Consider the following 24377-nt stretch of genomic DNA (forward strand, 5'->3'; position numbering starts at 1 on the left):
TATAAATGGGCATGTGCCGTGCCAATATCAAATCATAAAAATCATAAAAATATAAAAATAAAAAATAAAAATCTGGTTACAGATTGGCAAACCCCCATCAGTCAGAGAAAGAAGCCTCAGCTTGGCGAGAGTCTCCACCAGCAGAAACACTACTCAGCCATTGTTTCCAAATATGAACATTCCTAATTCAAAAGAATCAGAACTAAAGTATCAAAAGTGAGCTCAATAATCCAGGCCAACTCGTTTATTACCTGCCTGAATACTACTTTCAATAAATTACAACTTTGAATTAATCGACATTACTCCAATATAGGAACACAAGTGTCCAATAATTGGATTCTTAATATTCACCTCCACGTACCATGAATTTGTTGGACGTGAATTCTTATCAAAAACACAAATGGAGTGACCACTAGGATCAATGGAAAGTAAGCGAGGTAATGGAATGAATCCAAAGAGATACATCTTTTTGAATTGATGTTCAAATCCAACAATTTCATATGGTGCATTTTCATAACCTTCCAAATCATTCCTATAAATGGGAACTAATTTAAATCCAAATGAAAATATTCCAAAACTTTCAATGACCAAATCATCCTTTATCGACCATTTTGAAGTCAATGCTTCTCCATCAAATGTTCTCTTCCAATAATTATCTTCAATTTTCACAATCACTTGAGCTCCTTCATTCTCCTTTGGAAGACCTCCAAGAGTGGCAAATAATTGTGAAATAAATGTTTCACCTCTGATGACTTGTAAACTACCTGTGGCAATACTCTTCTCCGGATCATTTGCTATTCCTCTGTGAAAATCTACAAAGTAAGGAGGAAGCTTTTCAATCACTTCCTTTCCGAGACCAAATTGCAATGGATCATCATTCTTTGATTGTTGTTGGAGGAGTGATGAAGTGGAAAAGAATCTTTTTGTTGATAAAAGATTACACGATTGTTTAATGAACTGTGGGCCAGTTACAAGTTTTCTCATTTTTTTTGGAATTGATTGACTGAATTTCCTAAATTAGAAGATTGGATCTTGATTGACTTAGTTTCCTTTACAATTTTCCATGAGCAAATGCATGATGTGAGAGGCTGTATAGAATCGAATGCACATCAGAAGAAACATGGCAAGAGGTCGAGTAATGAAGAGTTTTACATTGTCCTTCCATTGAATCATGGCTTGTTCCTTCTTTCTCTGTTTTTGCACGTATTTGCCTCGTTCTGGATTTGAACTACTATAATGGATGGTAATATTGTTTGTGAGAATATAGGAACGAACAATGTCGAATAATTCCACAGATGAAATTAAGAGTGAAATGTTCAATATTAAAAATCCAATCACGTGTAATGCTTCCTCTCCCAAAAAGCTCTTTAGAGATGAATTGGCAATCCATAGACAGATAGAAACCATTGGAATTATATCTAAAACAGTGAAGAGAAATCTTGTGGATAAAATGTCATCTGTTAAATCATTCAAATCATTCCACCAAGATTCATTACAAATATTCTCGAATCGAACCATGAATTCTTCTCGAATTCCATTATGCACACAAATTTCTCGGACCATTCTCTTCACTTGAGTTCTCATTAATATGTGATAGTAATAAATAAAGTAGGATCTTGCGTATCTAAAGTGCCCAATAAGAGCCCTTGCATGTTGACTAATAATTGGATCAAATGTTGGAATTTTGTCCTGAATGGGTGTTGTAAACAAGTTATTGCAAACACTGTCAATTCTAGAAATATCCCTCGATCCCTTATAAATCCAATACAGCATTGAGAATAAATAAAAGTGACCTGAAATTGAGCTCAATGTAAAAGTGACGCCCATTGTTACACAAAACAGAAAAAGCAAAGTCATGGATTCTAAAACTTGATTGGGAAACAATAGAAATACAATGATGGCTATTAGGGTGATAATGTACAACCCGTACAATGTCTTGATGAGCAAATCTTGAATAATCAGATTGGAAGTTGATAATCCCCACCTTCTATCGAGTTCAAACTTTGATGAATAGCTCTGAAATTGAACTAAATTCTTCATAAAGTTTCTGAATGCACAATACAATTTCTCATTGTCCTTTTCATCATTTTTACAATTTCGAGCCAAATCAATTACTGATCTCCAATAACTATCAAATACCTCCACATACACCAACTTGTATGGATTCTTCTTTACATTATTCAAATAATTCAATAGCAAACTATCAATACAAGTATTCAATAAATCAGCTTGCTCTTCAGAGTCTACCCTCGTTATCGTGGACGTTGAACAATTGGCAATACAACTGCCAAATATCTGTTCGTCTGCCTTTATCAAACTCAAATCATTCACTTTACCCTTCTCAGTTGTGACATGTTTCAAAATGACTTGTCTAATATACAATTGATTATTTACAGAATGGAGAAGCATATTAGCCAAAAGTCCCTGATCAATGAACAATCTCTCCACAGCCAAATATCGGAAATGTTTACAACTCATTGAAACTTTAATCAATGAAGCAATGTCATTGGAAAGGAATGCAAAGATGTAACACAATTCATCATCGGCCAATCCTTGCTCTCCATCATCATCATCTGCTCTTCTCCCCACAGAGAATTGTTTATAAACAAGCAATTGAGCAGTTGAATGACTCGAATAGCCTTCCGATGCAAGGGAAGAGTCATTGTCTAACACCACTTCATAAGGCTTGTGATGATCATCATTTGGTTGTTGTTCTTTGTCTTCGAGAATCATCTCAACTACTGCCATGGATCCTTCTTTCAATTATAATAAAAGAAGTTGTAGTATCTCGCTACAAGTAACTAGCGGTGAAATACTAAAGGAGTATGTTGTATTTCTTTTGATTTTGATTAATCACGAGAATAGGCTTTTATGGCTCCAAGCAAGATGATCTGGTGATAATAATTATTGTGGAGGACTTCATCATTGTGCGACGTTAAAATCCCTCTCAATCCGTTCGTTAGGACTTTTTTTTTCAAATTATTAAAAATATTAATATTTCGAATTAAAATTCAAAAAAACAATGGCATGATGAGAAAGCATCTGCCATGTCTCGATACCATTGATCTTTGTTTTTGATGGAATTGTGTAGGAATTAATTTTTGGTCATGATGAACAAGTGAACTTTATTTCAAAAGCAAAAAATGTCATCAACAAGTTTATTTCTACCACAAGATGTGATCGGAGAGGTTTTTAAATTTCTAGAATTGAAAGATAAATTGGTGTGAGTACTCTTTGAAGAAAAACATATTCAAACCGAACATGTTTTCCATGTAAATTCAAATAATGATCATGATCATGATGATGGAATTTTAGTTTATCACTTGTTTCGGAGGATTGTAATAGAGCATCACTGAATGAAAAATCATTTTGGAGAGCAGAATGTTTAAAACAAGTGGAAATCTTTCAAAGAAACTATTATATTGGTATGATTATTAGTTTAATTTTACAATAATTATTTACAATATATTAAATAGCCTATCCAAACAAGAAGAGACCTAATCTGAAAGAGACAATGCCTCTAGATTCAAAGCACGATTTTAGTCAACTCAAAAAGAAAATATATTATTTGAATGGGAAAATCAACAGAAGGAAATATTGGAGTAAAATTCGGACCACTCACATTAGGAACAATACATCTCAATATCGACGTTATATGGTTGGTTTTACACTGTGCATGACTGTTCTGCTGGGAATCTTTTTCATCATGTTTGCAATGGCAGATTTGGCCTTAACGAAAATTTCAAACTGGTACAACTTTACCTTCGTTCCTGTATGGTTGTTTTTCGTCTTTTTACTTGGTTGGATATTCTTCTATTCTGTGAGTGCTAACATATTGAAACAAAAGAGTGTATTGATGATGATTGGACAGATTATGTTATATCTATTCATGCATGGTGCAGTTCTCTATTCAGCAGTGTTGTGTTTTCTTAATTTGGGCGTTCTACCAATCAAGTACAATGAAATTAGTCAATCCTACATGTATACAATACCATGGGCTGCAATTCTTGCTCCATATTATATTGGATATTTAGTTGTGGTAGTGATATTTATCGCATTATTATTTGAGAATAGAGATAAGTGGTTTAAGAATGGCCTGGCTATTGCCGTATTCTCAATACCTCAACTTGCCATCAGCTCAATAATCATGCTTAATTTTACATTGGAATATACCAGTTATTTTCCTGCCTATTATTCAATGATTCCCTCACTCATCCTCATTCTGTTATTGATGGGTGGTTTATTTATGGTGAAGAATAAGCAATTGAGGATTGTTGGATGGACGGTTTTTTCGAGTTATTTTGTTAACATTTTTGTTGTGGGATTGTATAATTTGTTTGGGAGTTATGTCTGGTTTAGCTCACTGATTCCTCTCGTAATAGCTCAATCTTCCATAATATTTGTTTCTTCCAGAGAGTTCGATATCTAATTTAACGCATCTGTGATATAGTTGGATAAATTTAACAAACACTATGTAAGGAATAGATGCGTCTAATATAGGGAAGCACCATATTGACTCTCATAAATGGTCAATGTATTATCATTTTGAGGGAATTGATCACGGATGGTACCAATTCATGATTTATTACTGCATGATTCTCACTCAATAATGCGAAAAGAGGAGTGCAACGATCCAACACATCCGGCAGACATTAAGGATTTCCTAACTCGTTACTATTATCCAAATCAAGATTTCTTAATGGGTATTGCGCACCATTCTAAGATTTAATACGTACTTATAATGTGACTACTTTTCCTTAATACTCAAACATCACCATATTCAGCGAGTGAGTTTTCCCTACTGAAGAGGCATTATACACATCTCTGCTCAATATTCATCAACAGTGGGTTCATATACTACTGCACACAACGAATACCTGAATACACACTCACATACGTAGAGAAAAAACAATGAAAGTATTGCCAATCAATGATTCTTTAATCATTCAACAAGGTTCCCTCGAGAAGGAATCATCAACAAACGTGCAAAAACATTCAGCCAGTGTTCGTAAGGCCATTAACAATAACAATACCTCCTCATACAAGCTGGAAGATAATGAGTTGGAATTTAACTTGTTTCGCTCGGGGAGAGGATGCTGTCTTGATGGATTGTGTTCTATTAAGAGTGTTATTCTCTCATTCTTAATTGTCTCTCTACTCTTGACATGTGCTGTGATTTGGGCTGTACTGATGGTGCTCATCTCACAGGAGGTGAATATAACGATGGGCATTGCTTCGCTGGTTGTTTGGTGCACGTGTATTGTTTCGGTAATTGTCTTTGGTGTGGTATCCTCTGTGGTGGTCTATTATTTGATAAGGAAACCTATGAGAGAGCTAACCAGACAACTCTTCACAATGAAATCATTGAGATTCGACTCGGTTATCCAGCTCTCCTCCATAATGTATGAATTTATTCCCCTCTTCAGGATCTTCTTAGAGATGAACAATTTAATGAAGGAGATTAGACCATTCATTCCAGAATCTATTACCAGATCTTCAGAGTATGAAACTGAGAGTAATAACAGTTCAGACAATCAGGAGCAACAGAAGGAAATTCAAATGATGGCCATGAGAATGTCACTTAAAACATCAAATTCTATTGCTCAATTGGGTAAAGCTCCATCAACAGCTCTGATCCAAAATTCCCTCAAGTCTGTAAATTCTGTGGCCAAATTGAAGAGAGCCATGTCGAAAATGAGGAAATCAATGGAAGGAACTGGATCAGAAGGAGCAAGTTTCCAATCCAAAGACGGCGTGGAGCAACAGCAACATCTGCAGGTTTCACACCTCAAATCACAACCAATTTGGGTCTTGGATTGAATTCACACATTACCACCATTATTGTCATTCAATTCAGAAACTTTGATGGCAAGTGTTATCCAAACACATCCGATCTCGTCTCTGTATTCACCCTCTTGTTCCAGAAGGTTCAGAGTGCCAGTAGACAATTCAAAGGAAGATGCTCTATCATTACTCCAAAGGTTTTGATGATTAGTTTTGAGGTGGGAAAGAATGTCGAGAGAAATGCCCTATTATGTGCACTTCAATTGGAGAAACAAATGCAAGCAATTAATTCACAACTTTGTGAACAAGTTAATCTCCCACCTATTCAGTTTGGTATTGGAATTTCAAGATCTGAATGTTTGATTGGTAATATTGGAACGGCTGCTGTTAGATTTTCTGCTCTGATTGGAGCTTGTTCCAGTAATGCATTGAGATTATCATGTTTGTGTGCCTATTTGGGAACTTCCATCTTGACAGATGAATCTCTCATGTTGGCACTTCAGAGAGGATTCATAACGAGACCTGTACATTTTATTAGAAAGACATCGATATTTGATGGTGAGGTGTTGAGCTTGGAAGATGGTGATGACGACAATAAGCAAACCATTTATCAACTACTCGGAGAATCCAAACTTCAAGATGATGAATGGCTCTACGAATTGCAGCAACACGAAAACAATAACAAGTACAAGGAATTCGATAGAGCTTTTGATTTACTTCGAGTTGGAAGTGTAGATTCTAAATTGTTGGCAGAAATTTGTGATGTATTTGGTTCTTATCTGAGTAAATATCCTGAAGACAGAGTTGTCTCACTCCTATACACGCAACTGACAGAATTATCCAAGCTAGATGCCAAAGACGTGGAGAAGGCAGTTAGATCTTTCAGTTTGGAAAAGACAGACGTTCCACTCCATACTGATCCTTCTTTTATATTGTAAATAAACCATGTGTACATAGTATTTTCAGAGTGGATGTGTGAGAAGTGCGTATTTACTCTCCTTTTTTAATTATGTCTCATAATGTGAAAACTTCTAAAATTGAAGTTTATGGCTATTAAAAAGTTAATAAGTTTGGATAATAGTTCATCATGGATATCACTGCTTTATATGGCTCCACACTGTTTAAGCTCATGTCAAAAGTTGGGGTATTATGTCATTTATTTTATCAGTAACTTGGATTTTTGGATTTTTGGAATGTGAGAATACTGCTCATTGTAATCTACAATTCACTTAGACAGGGTGCGTGAAACAATGAATTACCTTCAACGTGGATAAAGCGTGATTGTTGAAGTTTAAAAGTTTAAAAAAACAAATCAAAATGAAACTGATCCAATTGGTGATTGCTGTCTGTATGATAGCTTGTATAGTTCTTTCCTCTCACACTGTTTCACCACAAGAAGTGAGAGACAAACACTTGAAGGTATGCTTTTGTCAATTATTGTATATTGAATAACGAACTTTGGTTTCAATACTAATAGGGTGTTGTTATCCATCAACCACCATTCGTATTTATCGATAGAAACACAACAGATCCCTCTCAAAGATACACTGGTTTTTCAATTGACTTGATTCAAACTCTAGTTTCCAAAATGTCAAATGTTTCCATTGAATTTTATGAAGTTCCTGATGGTACCTTTGGCAGTCCATCAACAACAAGTGGAAACTGGACAGGAACTATTGGTGAATTAATGACTGGTCGTGCAGATGTCATGGTCGGCCCTTTGACAATTACTCAACTAAGACATCAAGTCATTGATTTCACAACTAGTTTCTTTGATGTTGGTCTTTCCATTTTAACAACTAAACAAGGAGAAGAATCCAACCTATTCTCCTTCTTGTTACCATTCTCATGGGAGGTTTGGATTTTGATATTTGCCAGTGCCTTGATTGTTGCCTTATTGACTTGGTTTTTTGATCATGTTTCTCCATATGGACATTCGAAACAAGATGATGATTCAAAGAATGAATTGGATTTTAGTGGTTCTTTAATCAATGCTTGTATGACCATTTCTGGTCAAGATGGTAATCCAGGTAAAAGTTGGTCAACCAGAGTAATGCTACTCGGTTACTTTCTCTTCGTCATGATTATCCTCTCCACATACACAGCCAACTTGGCAGCTGTCCTCACCACAAAAGTTCAATCCACAAGAGTAACTGGTCTCTCTGATATCAGAACTTATGGTTTCAAGTTTGCTGTGGCCAAGAATTCAGCACCTGCATCCTTCATCTCCTCTAGTGAGGAAATGGCAGATATCAAAAAGAACATGGTTCTATACGATTCTCTGGACGATTGTATCAAGGCACTCAGAGAAGGTCAAGTCGATGCTCTGATATGGGTTTCTTCCATTCTCGAATATATGGCCAACCAGCCACCTTGTGATACCTTAATCGTTGGTGATTTGTTTAATCCTGGTAATTATGGACTGCCATTTGCGAAGGGAAATTGGATGATCGGACATTTCTCTTCAATTCTCTTGTCGATGAGAGAAAGTGGACTTGTGGAAAAGTTAAAGAAAAAGTGGTGGATTGAGAAGGGAAGTTGTTCATTGGTTGCCTCATCACAGGAAGCATCTGGAGTGAAGATTCAAGACTTGGGAGGTATCTTTTTGATTTTGGCTGGTTTTATATTTGTTGGTGGTTTGATTTTGATATTCGAATTGGTGTATAGAGCTATCTATGATAAGACGAAAAATAGAACTAAACATTTAAAGTATTTAAATAGATTCTTGGGAGGTGAGAAACATCAAGAAAGTGATAAAGAAGAACAAGAATTAAAGACAACCAATATTGCTGCTTCCACTCAATCTCTGCAAACAGATGAAAACAAAATTATCAATCAATAAAAAACAACAAGTGTTTATTAGAAATCTACCAGAAAAGGAAACTGAAATTAAGCTTTCTAATAACCCACTTTCTCATTTCATCATAAAAAATCATCAAAAACATCCAAGGAATTGGATACAACCAAAAGTCAATAATCATAAATCTCGTATTGAAAATATAATCTCCAATGAATGGAACATAAATTAAAATCACCAACAAGCAAGCAGAATAGATTAATCCAAAATAGGTCATTAAATTACCCAATAATCCATGTGTGAAAATGCTCAATCGACGAGTTTTGCAACTGAATAGAGTGGCCCATTGACAAATGACAATTGTCATGAAAAATGCTGTTTGTGCAGTGCATAGAACGTTATGTTGATACATCTTATCCAAATACATTCCAGTTTCTTCAATGTAAAGCTTTTTATCCGAATTGATATCGAAATAATCCTTGCTAGTTGCTTCCCAAAGATATTTTGGTGGAATTCCATAATAAGCAAAGACTAGGAAGTAATTTGTAAAGCATGCAAGAGTTTCAATTACTCCCATTTGGAGATAGGAAAAGATTAATAAGGAAGAGCTTACTAGTGGTTGATTCTTGGTACGAGGTGGAATGCTCATAATGTCAGATTCGGCTGTTTCGTAGGCGAGACTGACTGCACTGATGAGCTCCTTTTTAAGATTTTAAATTTGATATATTTGGATAATATAAAAATTGATAAATTAAGAATTTTCCAAATAAGTAAAACTTACAGTTCCCAAATCAACACACAAAATCAATAAACCTGTAATTGGAAGAGGCATGCTAAATACAATAAAAACTAAATAAGGGAAAATTTCTGCAGATAAATGTGAAACAGTATAAGCAATTGACTTTTTCAAATTGTCAAAAATCAATCTGCCTTCCTTAATACCATTCACAATCGAAGCAAAGTTATCATCCAACAAGATTATAGCAGCTGCTTCTTTAGAAACAGCACTTCCTGAAATATTCATAGCCACACCTACATCTGCCTTCTTTAGAGCAGGTGAATCATTAGTTCCATCTCCTGTCACAGCGACACAATGCCCCAATTCTTGGAATTTTGTAACGATAATCAATTTTTGTTGAGGTGAAGTTCTGGCAAAGACAATTTGCTTCTTTTTAAGAATTTGTTTCCATTCCTTAGATGTCAACTTGTCAATTTCTTCTCCGTGTAAAACAATGGCATCAGCTCTACTGTATGGAATGGTTTTTGGATCACAACTTTCTTCCTCTGCGATATCGTCAATGGTTCTGGCGTCTGATTCGATAATTCCAACTTGTTTGGCTATGGCTTTGGCTGTGGCTGGGTGATCTCCTGTGACCATGACTACTTGAATTCCTGCTTTCTTACATTGTCCAATACATTCAGGAACTCCTACTTTTGGAGGATCAGTCAATCCAGCCATTCCCAAAAAGCAAAGACCTTCCATTGGAATGGATTGAGCAATTTGATCAGAAGTTTGTCCAGATTTCTCAATTCTTAATTGTTCCTCAACCAAATGTTCATCAATGAAAAGTTGGGCAAAACCCAAAACTCTCTCACCCTTAGAAGCAAAGAAATCATAGGCGTCCTTAAAATTTTGTTTCCAATTATCGTCCAATGGTAAAGTTTGTGAGCCAACTCTGATGTGTGAACAACGTTGAATGATTCTCTCTGGGGCTCCTTTCATGAGCAACAAAACTTTGGAATCAGTACTGGCACTGTCAGTGGTATTGGTAGTCCACTGAGGGAGGTGATTATTCTTTCTAATACTTAACATCCACTTGTTTTTAGAATTGAATGGAATGGAATAAAGTTCAGTATAATCAGAACGAAACTCTTCAATGGTAGCACAATCAGTTCTTGTCTGAATGAATTTAACTAAAGCTGTCTCACTAGCATCTCCTTCACATTCTCTGTCCAAAATTGGTTTTCTCAAATTGTCTTCCTCTGGCACGAAATAAGTTTTCGAGCAGAGAGCTGAACATCTTCTCAACATTTGATCAGTTGTCAATTGTTCTTCACCTTCTTTTGAGTAACTTGTTAATGGAGTTAAGGTGCTTGGCTTTTGGGTCATGTATCTGTCTTGGTAATCTACAGAAGAAACTCTTCCATCTACCCATAGCTCAACAACTGTCATTCTGTTTTGTGTCAAAGTTCCTGTCTTGTCACTACAAATAACTGATGTACTGCCAAGTGTCTCAACATGCTCAAGCTTTTTAACGAGGACATTCACTGCCTTTAGACGTTTAGCACTGACTGTTAAGCAGACAGTTACTGTAGGAATCAATCCTTGTGGAATGTTAGAAATGATTATACCAATAGCAAATAAAAAATTAGTGAACCAACTGTTTCCAATAGCAAATCCTAAACAGAAGAAAATAATGGCCATTGTGAAGGCCAGAACAGCAATCTTTCTAACAAAACTGTCAATTTCTCTTCTGAGTGGAGTTTTCTTTTCAGTTGAAGCTCCTGCCAATAAAGCAATTTGACCAATGACAGTTTGATTTCCACATCTAATTACGATACCATAACCACTTCCTTCCAAAGCCAAAGTTCCAAAGAATACCAAATTATTTGTTTCCAAAGGATTCTTTGAAGTCATTTCCACACTCCTTGATTGAGGTTCAGTTTCTCCTGTCAAGGAAGCATTATCAAGTTTTAGTTGTGAACAAGAAACCACACGTAAATCAGCTGGAATTTTATCACCACCCTCAATTCTAACCAAATCACCCAAAACCAATTCTTCAACTGGAATTTTTTGTGGAATTCCATCACGAATCACCATACAGCTGTCACTTTGCATTTGTTGAAAACTCTGCAAAACCTTCTCACTCGATCTTTCCTGAACCAATGTAATGGTAGCATTCATAATCACAATAAACCACAAGATGACACCCAGAAATATATTCGGATAGGATTCAGTTGTTCTCTCAATGGCAACGTTTAGGAAGGAAAGGAGACCAGCAACGATGAGAAGAAGGGCAAAGAGAGAGGTGAATTGTTCGATGATTTTAAAGATGAAAGGACGTTTTTTGGGTGGTGTGAGTTGATTGGGACCGTTTACTTTAAGTCTTTCGCTGGCTACTTGTTGGGTGAGACCCTATAATTATATATTCGAATGTACAAAAATATATTAGAAAGTCCAATACATGAATACATCAATATTCGAAATACTTACTGTTGATTTCTCTGGTTTGTCTTGATTAAAGCTCGTTCCATAAGTTTCGCACACTCTCTCAACACTCAACTCGTGTTCAGAAATATCGATTGCTTTCTTCTTTGATTTCTTGATGAATTTCACTTCCTTGGCACTTTTTTGTTTCATGAGTTGAGGGTTTTCTTGGGCAGTTCGAATAATATCAATCGATTGACGAGCTTCTTCAAAGTACCTTGGAATATCATTCGACAACATTCCACTACTATTCGAAACATTATTCGAAACAGCTCCAGTGAGTGTATGACCAATAATATCCAAAGAAGCAGATGATGTAGTTGTACTAGTTTCAATTCTATTGTCCATTTGATGTTTTCCAACATCAATAATAATCTCTTCAGTATTGGCAGATGACATTTTGCATCTTTTTTTTGATTGGTAATAATCAAAACTACAAACTACAAACTTCAAAGTTATTCAAATTTTTGAAACCTCCCACCTACATGAACCTGCCTCTCACTGCCTCATGACCTTTGTACAAGTCGAAATCCATTGCCTTTACTAATTTGGAAGGAGCGAGGATGATGCATCATATGTTGAAATTCGTCTTGTTGGTTTGGTACTGTGGACTTGAAGAGTATGCATCTCCTTGGAACATGCATGACATGGTGGAACTTGATAGCAACGTGTCATTATGAAGTTTCGAATAATAATATTCGATTATTATTTATGATGACTTCAAAATTAATATGTGGTAATTATAAGGGGTTAGAAACTTAATTTATCTCTTAATTGAATGAGTTGTTTGGAAATATCGGAAAATTCTGGTCTATTACTTGGATCCATATCCCAACACTGTTGCATGAGTTTCGTATAATCTTCAGTGACCGATTTGAGTACTGAAAATGGAGCGCTAGTTTCTTGTCCATACACATTCATCCACTCATGCAACTCCTCGTCATTTCTAAATGGTATAATTGGTCTTTCATTATTTAAAACTTTCATTGGAACTGTATATGGTTGATCTTCACAAGTTGCCTTTCTGAAATGGTGAATTTTAGAGCTAGCTGCATTCAGATATGGATTTTCCAAAAAGTATAATTCATACATGACAATTCCAAATGAGTAGACATCAACTTTGTGTGTAATCTTTGTAGATGATCCCTGTAGACCTTCATTTCCAATATAAAACAAAGTTCCAACATTGACAGTCATTGAAGTTTGTAATTGATTGTTTCCAATGATTTTGACCAAACCAAAATCACACACCTTACAATTATTGGATTCATCCAAAAGAATATTAGCTGGTTTCAAATCTCTGTGAATCACTGAGGGTTGAAGGGAGTGTAAATAATTCATTCCATTACTCACTCCAATTAAAATATTAATCTTTTCCTTCAATGATAAAAATTCAATATTTTGCTTGCATTTGTAAATAATCTTGTCCAAGCTTCCCTTCTTTACAAACTCTGTAATCATATACTTTGAGGTCTCGGTAATACAGACACCATAGAATGAGACAATATTTGGATGTCTGAGTCTTGAAAGAATGGCAGCTTCCTTTTCAAATTCAAAACTTCCTTCTGCAGTTTTCAATGATTTAATGGCAACTTCAGTATTGACCCAGAGTCCTTTATAGACATTTCCGTAACCTCCCTCACCAATACGTTTGGTAATTTCAATATCCTGAACTGGAATAACTACAGAACTTTTAACTGTGTTTTGGTTCATGTGATCGTTTTCCAAAAGTGGAGAATCATAATCTGAATTATGTTTTGATTTGTAATAACTTGTTGATCTTGAATGAGTATAATTTGTTTCACTATCACTCATTTCAAAGACAATTTTGTTGTCTAAAATTGTTTTTTCCAAATTCTTTTCTGCATTTTCCTTCCTTTTAAGTAATCTTAATTTGGAAATAATTTTAGAAGTGCAATAGAATATTAAAAATCCCAAAATAGTTCCACCCAACAACATGAGAATACCCACAGGCACTGTGATTGAAATAATGAGAGTTTCCAAATCAATTACATTTTTGCAAACAAAAATTTGTTGTTCATTAACAAATTCTGCAACCATTCGTAATGGCATTGGACAAGGCAGCAATGTAATATTAAAATTGGTAGTTACCAACGATTCTGAGATTATTTTCACATTGGCAGTTGTGTTTTCATAGATTGCCTTTGTGAAATAGACACTTGCAATAAATCGCTTATTTCCAGCAATGGATGAATTAATTTGTAAATAGTCTGAAATTATTTTGAAATTCTCAGATTGGAGTGGTAATTCTAAACCCAGGTTTCCCAAAAATCCCATTTCTATTGTAATATTCTGTCCAGATTCCACAGAAGGGCTCACATAGTCAATTGTTAAATTTCTGCCAATTGATGAAAAGTCATCTCCAAACATGGAAGCTCTATTACCTCTGAATGTATTACCTGGTCCAATTATACTATTATTTACACTTGATACTAAAATTGATTGTTCAAAAAAGTAGAAGGCACCTCCTGTCATATTTGCAAAATTGTCAATCAGTGTGAAATCTTTAAATAAGTATGGAGATCTATTCCAATACGTGAAATACCCTACACACAAAGCTCCTCCTCTAATAGCTCTATTTCCAATAAACTCAGCTCCCCCATAAGATCCAGGACCATGTCCAATAGAATGGATGGTTAGAGCTCCACCACAACCCAGCAACATTCCAGCGATTGCATTTCCAACCTCTCTCTTGATATAATTTCCAATAAATTTGGTATTTTCAAATTGGGTTACCAACATGTCTTGACGAATGAATAAGGCACCTCCAGATTGTAAAGATAAATTTTCCTTAAATAGGCAATTAATAAATTTCATGATAAAGCTATTGGTTAAGAAAATAGCACCACCAAAAGTATTAGCTCCATTTCTAATAAAAGTTGAATTGGCAATAAAACTTTCAGTAAAATAGGCGTTTTCTATCGAATATTACAAAATTAGAAATATTTTAGAAATGAACTTACCTGAAAACGAAGCAATACTAATTGCACCACCAAAAGCAATAGCACGATTGTCTGCGAATGTGCAATTATCCATATTTAGTGAAACAATATCACGGAATCCCAAAACTCCTCCTTCATTACCAATATTTCTATAAAACTCACTGTGATTAATAATAGTTTCAGAAACGGATGTAATCTCAACCACACTCTTAACATTCTTATAAGTGTCCAATACATTACAATCAAATATCGTTGTATATTCTATCATTAAATTTAGTATAGCTCCCAATTGTGCAAACAAATCCAAATTCTGAGCTACACAATTTGTAATTTTAACCTTATCAACAAATTCCACAGCAAGTGCAGGTAAGTAATATTTTGAAATTTGAAACTTGGTGTTAGAAAATAGAGTTGAATCAGCTTTTGTGATTACAATATTCGATCCAATACAAATCGAGTCCTTAATCTCCAATGTCTTTAATCCAACAGCTCTAAAAGATAAAAAATCAAAGTAGGTTTCGGATACCTCAACATGTCCACAATTTGCAAAGGTAAAAGTAAATCCAATTGCACCTACAAAGACAACATTCTTAAATTTGACAGTTTTCACATTTGAAAAATCCAAACTGTAAGCTTCTTTAGTACAGTAGACTTCTTCGAATATGACATCTCCAGAGGAAAAGTTGTAAACTTGATAATTAGCTACAGAAATTCTGGAAAATGTCATTATGGAATTGTAAATGCCAAAATTGTAATTTAGTGAACTTGTCATGGCAGCATTTAATCTCAAATCATGAAAATAAAACCTTGTCATGTCGTTTCTGATAAGAAACAATGATGTACCAAACTGATTACATGAAAGAACATTGAAATAACTCTCTGAATAAATCTCAAATAAATAATTAATATTACTATATATAGGTGTGACCATTTCATTGTTACAGAAACCTGTCAATTTTCCTGTAAACTCCAATTGTACATGAATATTGAACTGTTGCTGATTGAATATCGATTCATTCATTGATCGTGTCCAATTCATCACCAGCACATCCAATCGGGCAAGAGCTTGTGAAATCGATGGACATGGATACTGTGAATTTTCACATGTGGCATTATCCACACCCAACTGACTCGACAAGTACAGTGTAAATGTTTGATAGGGTCTCGATTCTAACTCTACTCTAAAGTATTTGAGTGCTTCATTTTCCGAATCAGTTGTCGAACGTGTTCTACTCTTCCTTGTTGATGCCAAATATTCATCAAAATTATTTATGCTATATTCATCATGGTTATTGACATGTTGTTGTGTCCACTGATGTGATGGTTCGTTGCTGTTGCTGTTCGGCACCTGGTTTGATGAATGCAGTTAAATCCACATTATGTAAATCATGAAAAGTCACATCATGATATTGTTGTACTGTTCCTAGGACAACAGTAATGAGAAGCAACAGAAGAAGGAAATAATGATGAACTGTAGAATGGCCGAGCAGAGGATTTGCTGCCATTTTTTGTTGTTCTTTGAGCTGTCAACAAGGAAATGCCTTGATGATCAATACCCATAGTAGCGGACAAAAAAAGTAATCTTGATTATAATGCATGGACTGTAACACTCAGGAGTGATTTGGTTGCATCATATCTGATTTTACTGATTCTCAATATTCTCATTTCCCCCGAGGAGTGTTACCTTCTCTTCCCTTAATCAGCATTCTCATGAACCTCCAACTACAACACCAAAGTCATCCTCAGTTTCATCCTCTGAGAATATCATCTCTTTGAATAAATAAGTTATTTTATCAAATATACAATATGTACAATTACAGTTTAAGGTTCTCTGACAATGCTTCAGAATAGTCCAATTTGAGTTTTCTAACTTGTTCTGGATTTTGTGTAATTAAATTGTTGCCATGAGCCATAATTATATGCTCCCAATTCCAAGTGAAGATTTTGGTAAAATCCTGAACTGCTTGATTCTTGTCAGTAATTAAAGCTCTAAATGATTTTGGTATTGTTGGTCCTTTTCCGTACAAATCCAATAATTTTCCATAATGTACACTGACTGGTGTATGATTTGGATCATCAACTTTGATAGTTATTGGTTCCTTCCAATCCATTACAGTATCGCAAGCTATCAAGGTCTTTGTTGGCTTGTGACACATTACAACTTCATTCAAATTCAATCCAGTCACAACTTGTAAATCAAATTGTGTTTGCCAATCACGAGGCCATTCTCTTGGAGTTGTGCTATTGTCTGAAGGGAGTGTGTAAATGCATTTGGCAACATCTTCTTTCTTCAATTCTGGATATTCGGCCGATAATTTGGAATATAAATTATCAATCACTGTTTGCTTGTTTGGATATGGACAATAGATGAATGGTTTTTCCAACTTTCCATCCTTATTTTCCAATATAAAGTATTTCAAGTATTGACTAGCATACTTGAGATGTGAACTGTTTGGTAAAATAATTAATTTCACCTTTCCCAATCTCTTCAATTCATTCTTTACAATATCTGTCAATTCAACTGGATTATATATCATCAATTCCGATTTTCCCAAATCAACCACACACATATTGCTACTCATTGCAATAGGTGGCATGCTCATTTGAAAGTGATGTCTATAGGTAGAGAGTATTTCCTTCTTGGTCTTTCCATCCCTATGAACACAAGTAAACGACTTGTCATTAAACTTTTCATGAGAAACCTTCTCTGTTACTTTGGCATAATAATACCCTACAGTGAGTAAGCCACCAATCACTCCACCAATCATTAATAATTTCCCAAAGAATGATTTCTTCTTCTTATTGCCATTATTATTATTAGTAGAATTTTGTTTTTCTTGTTGTTTCTCTTGTTGTTGATGATTATTCAATGTATTGGCCACTGATGATCGGATTGGAGAAATCTTCATTGAAAATCCTCTTTCCATCATTCTATTCTGTAATGATAAAGATGATTTAGTTGCAACACCATTCATCATCAATTGTTGCACCACTTGTTTAATTTGACTTGAATTCATCAAACTCTCCACGAGTTTCAAATTATTTCTTCTCATCATGATTTGTATTCTTTTTCTTCTTCAATTACTCAACCCGAACTTAGAAAATGATCATCAAACAGGTCCTATACTTGATGAAAAGTACTTCTATGAGTTTGCTTGTTTTTTTTCGTTGTATTTCAAGCACATTAGACTTCATCTATTCATAACCCATTGGACGATCCTTAATGATGAAGAAAGGATCGGAGAGTTTTTTTATTTCGGCGGGATTTGGGTTATTTAAAAAAGGTAAGGCTGCGCCAAAGCAAAAGGGTTTTACAAAATTCAATCTATTTGCTTGGTGTGGAATTGATTGTACAAATTTTTTGTCCATGTACGAAAGTCATCTGTGAATTGATTTATTATGTTTTGGTGTTTTTGTTTGGTATTATTAATGTTGATATGTCAACAAGAAATGAAAGCACACATTACTGGTGCTTGATTGATTATTGTTCACTGACGTTTTCTTTTCCTTGTTGTGATGGAAATTTATTTGAACACACTTCTCAAATATTTGGCAATTGACTTGGAATTTAACATTGGAAGGTATATAAATTGGAAATATTGTTCGAAACTTGATATTTGTTGAATTTTGAATATTCCCCTTTGAAGAACATCTTCCAACAATTCTCCATTCTTTACTTTTGGGGACATCCATTGTTATTCTCATATAATCTTCCTAATTCTTCTAATGAAAGATCATTGTAAACCTCAACCACATTTCTTAAGAAAAAGACATGAAACATCATCAGTTTGATGATACATTTTTTTCCTCCAAGATTTTGCGCATCTGAATTCATCATTCTTATCATATGGATTGGCTAACATTGGAAATTGTTTGATATTGCATGTTTGCTTTCTAATTGTTGATTCTTAAATACCATCGATGACATTACATATTCCCAGGTCAAACATAGAGACCCAGAACAGACAGCTTTGGAAGAAATTAGCAAAAGATCCATTTGAAGATACTGCATTTCAAATAACTTCAATATATAAAATAAAGTTTATTTCATTACTTGTAAAGTAGTTGTCTTGTAAATAATCGTGGAACTCACCTCAATTGTTGTAAGATCATTGAAACTGGTTCGGATTTTTGAATTTAATTATTTGAGAAATAGATGTGTTGCAGATAAATATGTAAAACTGATGGAACTTTGGTACCAGTTTTCATGCATTCAAAAACAGTTATTAAAACCAAATATCTCTCTAAAAATAACACGATTCAAATTTACAAACTTTAATTTCAAACAACATTACAAAAAAACGCATTTAGAATGTTGTTCTTTTTAATACGCCTCTCTTTCTAAATATCCAATTAGAAGAAGGATACCAGATAGTGTTCGTTAGTTAAAGTCGGTGCATAACGACTCTAATCACATCACAAACATCAATTCTTTCAAAAAAAATTCTGTCTAACCAATTTACCGTTTAGACAGCTGACAGATAAGAGACCATCGTCTAAACACATTTCTCTTCTTCTGTAAAAATATGGATTTTCTCAATGGAAGCACATCGAGTGTGCCTAACTTGGTACTCATTGCTTGTATAGCAATCATTCCCATTGTTCTTTTTGTTGGTGCTGTTCTCTTTATTATTTTCTTCTCAAGTCCAGCCGATAGGTTCCAAGGAATATTCCCCAAAATTATATGTGTAAGTTTATATTGGTCATTAGCAATTTTATTCTTATCTGTTTCTTCTGTTGCTTCTTTGTATATACAAAATTTGGTGATGATGAAAAAATTGTTTAATTAATATTCGGGTGATGAAATTTTCCCTCCAAAATTAAAATTTACGATACAAAATTAACAACAATAACAAAATGACTGTATGATGATGACCACTGTATTGGTGCTTTTATAATATTTGGTTATTATTAATTCAAATAACATTATGATGGTATTATTGTGTTGAATGTTTTGATGATGAAATGTTTACATGTTAAAACACATTTCGATCATTGATGATATTATTTGATGGATAACAACAAAACTATTATGACTTGATGTATCATCCTCTCAATCTTCTAATATTCACATTATTTTGCTATTATTATTATTTACTACAACAACAACAACATTTCAAAATGTAATAATATTATAACAACAATTCTACTTACATATCAATTAATAGGTATTTGGAATGACGTTTGCAGGGTGTATACTATTGATCATTCCATTCGATGCTTGGAATACTAGATATAAAGGAGGAATAGGAAGTGCTTTGGAAATTATTTGGCAAGTTTTGTTTGGCGTTGTCGGATTGTTGGTTTGCCTTGTTATTCCATGGGCACTCATCTATTATGAATCCTATGATGAAGATAAAGCTGGTACACCAAAAGGTTTCCTTCGTCAATGCCTCTGTGGTTTGATTGGTTCTCTCATCACTTTTGGATTGTGTGCATTGATTATTGGTGTCACTTATATTTGGTTGGGTATTGCCCGAATTGATGTGAAAGAGTATACAGGTTACTATGTTGCTGATGATAGAATTTCTGCATATTCTCTATTGCCTGATAAACCCAGTCAGTATGGTACTACTTTTGATGTGAGAATGTCATTCCTGGTTTACCTTATTGCCTTGTTAAGTTTGGCTGGTTGGTTTTGCTTACTAATTTGTGGTGGTTGTGGCCTGACAGCTGTTCCTCTAGAATTGATATTGTGGTTCGTTTATCGTCCAAAGAAGATTTCCAAGTCTGAATTTATTGAACAACAAAAGAAATATGCTGCACGTGCCCACAAATTGATTGAAATTGGTAAGAGATTGGATGATTTGAGAAAACAACCTGGTAATCGTGCCAAACCAAAATCTATTCGTAGTTACCGTGCCTTTAAGGATGCTGTCTATCAATTGGATGATGATTTCAAGAAGGTCAAGACTGCCTTTGAAAGAGGAGGTGGTTGGATTGTTTTGTACATTTTCTCATTGGGTTTAGGTATCGTTTTGGCAATTATTACAGTTTTGTGGATTGTTCACTTGATTGTTTACACACTTCCAACTGTTCCATTGTGGGGAGGTCTTAATCAATTCTACATTTGGTTCGATACTGCTTTCCCACTTTTCGGTATGCTTTTGTACAGTATTTTCGCATTCTATTTATTGTTCAGTATTTTGGCCGGAAACATTTTGATTGCTGGTAGAATTCCAATTTGTTCAGTTTATCCAATTAGATGGAAGGATACTTTTACTAGTAGTTTCCTTTTCAACACTGGATTATTATTGCTAGGTTCTTTAACAGTTGTACAATTCTGTGCCTCAACTTTTGAAGCTTACGTCCAAAATTCAGTTATTGACTCAATGATGAATACCTATGTCAAACACATTCTTGGTCTTGGATATGTATTCCAATATTTGGATAAGATCTTCTTTGGTTTTATTTTCCTTGGTTTCTTCTTGGCTATTTGTAACATTGCTATCAAACAAAGAAAGTCAGAAAAGGAAATTGAAGCCATCCTTAACAGCTAAGCTTTGTAATAAAATAAAAGATTTTCTAAGGTCGCCTATTCATATTCATCCAGAATGATTGCAGTCATAAAAGACTACAGCACCACAGGTTCCCAAGTTGTCTCCAACCTCAGTACTGATGTGGCTCGACGATGCTTAACTTCTCAAATCGGACGGGATGAGGTGCATTCATCGTGATATGGCCGTAGCCATTCATAACCCTAAAACAATGAATGTAAAGAATATTGAAAATCTTAAACTCCATATTTAAGAAATTACAAATCTTCTTCTCGATATTTTGTGGAGGTTTGTACCACTTACAGAACCTCCAAATGGTCCAATGGTGGGATAAATTGGATCAAATCTATTTAAAATTAGATCCTTTGTCAACAGAGCTGTTTTTCTATACATTGGCTTGTTTTAGTTCAATAAATAATGATATTTTATATGGCACAACAGGTCTAAAACAATATGAGCAAAAAGGCATGGGTGGAGTTACGCCACCAACACTTCAGAGAAATGAGCTGATCGTGATGTTAGAATTACACTACATGCCTCAAATTCAGTACTAGTTTGCAATCTCTCTTACCTTCAGATGGTTGAAAACATTCATTTCATTATGGTATTATTCTTTCTTTAAAACCAACTCTGAAATGGAAGTTTCATGCTTCTATTAATAAATTAATGGGTTTGCTTGCCCAACAGACATTATACTAAGGAGAATTAAGGGCCCATACCCATCTTGATGTAATCGGGTGTGGTATAGTGGTAGCATTCCAGACTGTCACTCTGGCGACCCGGGTTCAATTCCCGGCACTCGAGAATAGTTTTTTGCTTTATCTCCAGGATTTGAGTTTTAATTTTTTCATAGTAGCAGGTATGATATGTAGTCGAGCTAATTACCATTTTTCAAAGTTTCATCTCTTAAAACCACCGAGAAAATAATCAAAGATTATATACTTTCATTTTTTTTAAAAATATTCCAAGTTCTTTTCAGCTGCCTGCAGTTCCATGCCTTAATTTCATTTACATTAAACTTGTTAATTAAATATTATATATTTATTAATATTTAATTAACACAATATATTTACAACGGATTTCAATGAAACTAGCAAACTACCTATTTCAAAAAACACGTGTTTTTTACAATATTCTTAATCACGCAACACGTGTTTGAAAATCATCTTGCAATATTATAAACCATTTTAAAGAAGTAGTTACAAAATTGTTAAATAAATATTACTAAAAAAAATGATGAAACAAGTAATTGGAAGGAAAGCAACATTGTTGGTGTTGATTTTGGCTTTATGCACAATATTTGTTATGGGAAAGGAATCGAATAATGATCCAATTATTGGACTTTCTATCGGAAATACACACTGGAGAGCTGTCATTATTAGAAATGGTAATGTTGAATGGATTAGAGATGGAGAAGGGCAGATTGAACACAAATCTTTTGAGAATATTAACAAAATAATAGGAAAAAATTACAAATCCATTCAATTTAAAGATCCATACTTGTTGGAATCGAATAAGATTTTTGAAAGAAATGGAAAGGTTTATTGTAAATTTGATGTAGATGGAGTTGTGAAGGAAATGACACCAGAAGATATTTATTCAAACATTCTGCTTGATGTAAAGCAAGCAACTTTAGAATATTTAAATGAGAATATTACAAGAATCTACATTTCAGTTCCTGTTTATTTTGGTCCTGATCAAAGAAATGTTATTCGAAATGCTGCTTCAGAGCAAGGTTTAAAAATTGAAAGATTTCTTCTAGATCCAGTCAACACGGCAACATTCAATACCAAGGAATACGAATCAAATAATTCAGCTAACATTCTAGTTGTGGACATGGGAAGAAAATCATTGGATGCAACTGTACTGAGTAGAAATAATAGCGTGTTTGAAGTTTACCAAGCTGAATCGAATGGCCAATTGGGATCTGAAAAGTTTCATATGAAATTGAGAGATTTATTTGTTTCGAAATTTAAGAAACAACATGAATCATTAAGAGATGTGAATTTATTGGAAAATCAACAGGTGAATGACTTGTTAATGAGTCATGCTGAGATAGCAATGATAGCCCTCTCGAATGATTGTAAATATCATATTGTAATACCATCTCTCTATGAAGGAAAGGATTTCACATACACTCTAACTCGTGATTACTTTGAAAAACATTGTAAAGACCTTCTTGATGAAATTTCCAAGTTGATTTACAGCATTATTACAGAGACAGTTTTTTACTTTGAGACTGTTGATTCGGTCATTCTCTCAGGTGACTCAACCAATAACCCGTTAATAAGGAAGTCAATTACTAATCGTTTTCCATTTTCCAAAGTTGTACATGGGCAAAATCCAGAGGTTGGTGCTGCTATTCAAGCTTACATGAGAAATCATCCTGAATCAAGTGTTCCGACTTTATTTCTTGCGCCATTTTCCATTGGAATTGAAAATTCAGATCATCAATTGGTGAAGATTATTCAAAGGGGTGACTTGTTACCAACTGTGAAACGAGTAATCTTTTCAAATTTGGATGATTTTAGTGAATCTGCTCATTTGAAGATTTTCATTGGTGAATCTGTGGTTAATATTGGACCAAGGAATGTTCATATCGGTGATTTGATTCTGAAAGGAATTGAATTGACTGAGAGCGGGAATGCACAAATTCAAATTTCCTTTCAAATTGATGGAGAGTATAATCTCACAGTTACAGCTCTCGATTTGAAAACCAACGCCAAGAGTGAAACTGTGATTTCTCTTCACAGTTTTGCCAATAATCTTGAACTAATTGATGAATTATTAGAGGATGGAATTCAAGAAGTCACAGATAATGTTAAAACTGAAAAGCTTATTTCCAGTTTCATCGTGGATCCAATTAAAAATCATGACGAATTTTAATAAGGTAATAAATACTATAAATCAATTTATTATTGTGGTTTTCGAGAATCCTCGGACCGAGAAAAATTGCAATTTATTGATATTGCAAGGAGCAAAATTCGAAAAACGCATTTTTTACCAATAAATTGCGATGAACAAAATCGCAACAAACCTCAATTATTGGTGTATGTTTTCATTCAAGGTTTTCAATTTTTCAGCCTAGTTTCCAATAACTTTTGCATAATTTTCTTCCCATTGTTGAA

At 34.3% G+C, this 24377-nt stretch overlaps 9 protein-coding genes and 1 non-coding gene across 10 annotated transcripts; 6 read left to right on the forward strand and 4 right to left on the reverse strand.

Moving 5' to 3' along the window:
• Positions 1-276: 276 nt before the first annotated feature.
• On the reverse strand, positions 277-2748 carry NAEGRDRAFT_46316 (uncharacterized protein; the record flags this gene model as incomplete). Its single annotated transcript, XM_002681409.1, has 2 exons — positions 277-957; positions 1153-2748. 2 exons carry the CDS (start codon positions 2746-2748, stop codon positions 277-279), a joined length of 2277 nt encoding a protein of 758 aa, XP_002681455.1.
• A 2163-nt stretch (positions 2749-4911) lies between these two features.
• Positions 4912-5820, forward strand: NAEGRDRAFT_63221 (uncharacterized protein; the record flags this gene model as incomplete). The annotated part of the gene is made up of 1 exon (XM_002681265.1): positions 4912-5820. One exon carries the CDS (start codon positions 4912-4914, stop codon positions 5818-5820), a length of 909 nt encoding a protein of 302 aa, XP_002681311.1.
• Positions 5821-6059: 239 nt separating this feature from the next.
• On the forward strand, positions 6060-6722 carry NAEGRDRAFT_63222 (uncharacterized protein; the record flags this gene model as incomplete). Its single annotated transcript, XM_002681266.1, has 1 exon — positions 6060-6722. The coding sequence occupies one exon, from the start codon at positions 6060-6062 to the stop codon at positions 6720-6722; it is 663 nt and encodes a 220-aa protein (XP_002681312.1).
• A 650-nt stretch (positions 6723-7372) lies between these two features.
• NAEGRDRAFT_46318 (uncharacterized protein) lies at positions 7373-8626 on the forward strand (the record flags this gene model as incomplete). The annotated part of the gene is made up of 1 exon (XM_002681267.1): positions 7373-8626. The coding sequence occupies one exon, from the start codon at positions 7373-7375 to the stop codon at positions 8624-8626; it is 1254 nt and encodes a 417-aa protein (XP_002681313.1).
• Positions 8627-8651: 25 nt separating this feature from the next.
• On the reverse strand, positions 8652-11942 carry NAEGRDRAFT_30663 (uncharacterized protein; the record flags this gene model as incomplete). Its single annotated transcript, XM_002681410.1, has 3 exons — positions 8652-9281; positions 9363-11717; positions 11796-11942. 3 exons carry the CDS (start codon positions 11940-11942, stop codon positions 8652-8654), a joined length of 3132 nt encoding a protein of 1043 aa, XP_002681456.1.
• A 597-nt stretch (positions 11943-12539) lies between these two features.
• On the reverse strand, positions 12540-13502 carry NAEGRDRAFT_30678 (uncharacterized protein; the record flags this gene model as incomplete). The annotated part of the gene is made up of 1 exon (XM_002681411.1): positions 12540-13502. One exon carries the CDS (start codon positions 13500-13502, stop codon positions 12540-12542), a length of 963 nt encoding a protein of 320 aa, XP_002681457.1.
• Positions 13503-16566: 3064 nt separating this feature from the next.
• NAEGRDRAFT_63226 (uncharacterized protein) lies at positions 16567-17805 on the reverse strand (the record flags this gene model as incomplete). Its single annotated transcript, XM_002681412.1, has 1 exon — positions 16567-17805. One exon carries the CDS (start codon positions 17803-17805, stop codon positions 16567-16569), a length of 1239 nt encoding a protein of 412 aa, XP_002681458.1.
• A 1419-nt stretch (positions 17806-19224) lies between these two features.
• On the forward strand, positions 19225-21287 carry NAEGRDRAFT_77239 (uncharacterized protein). Its single transcript, XM_002681268.1, has 2 exons — positions 19225-19440; positions 19921-21287. The coding sequence occupies exons 1-2, from the start codon at positions 19279-19281 to the stop codon at positions 21250-21252; spliced, it is 1494 nt and encodes a 497-aa protein (XP_002681314.1). The 5' UTR covers positions 19225-19278; the 3' UTR covers positions 21253-21287.
• A 695-nt stretch (positions 21288-21982) lies between these two features.
• Positions 21983-22053, forward strand: NAEGRDRAFT_t79. The gene has a single exon. It is a non-coding gene; the product is annotated as a tRNA-Asp (tRNA).
• Positions 22054-22554: 501 nt separating this feature from the next.
• NAEGRDRAFT_30761 (uncharacterized protein) lies at positions 22555-24135 on the forward strand (the record flags this gene model as incomplete). Its single annotated transcript, XM_002681269.1, has 1 exon — positions 22555-24135. The coding sequence occupies one exon, from the start codon at positions 22555-22557 to the stop codon at positions 24133-24135; it is 1581 nt and encodes a 526-aa protein (XP_002681315.1).
• Between the last annotated feature and the right edge of the window lie 242 nt (positions 24136-24377).

The sequence above is a fragment of the Naegleria gruberi genome, assembly GCF_000004985.1.
Source record: "Naegleria gruberi genomic scaffold NAEGRscaffold_6, whole genome shotgun sequence".
NCBI classification, from domain to species: Eukaryota; Heterolobosea; class Eutetramitea; order Acrasida; family Naegleriidae; genus Naegleria; species Naegleria gruberi.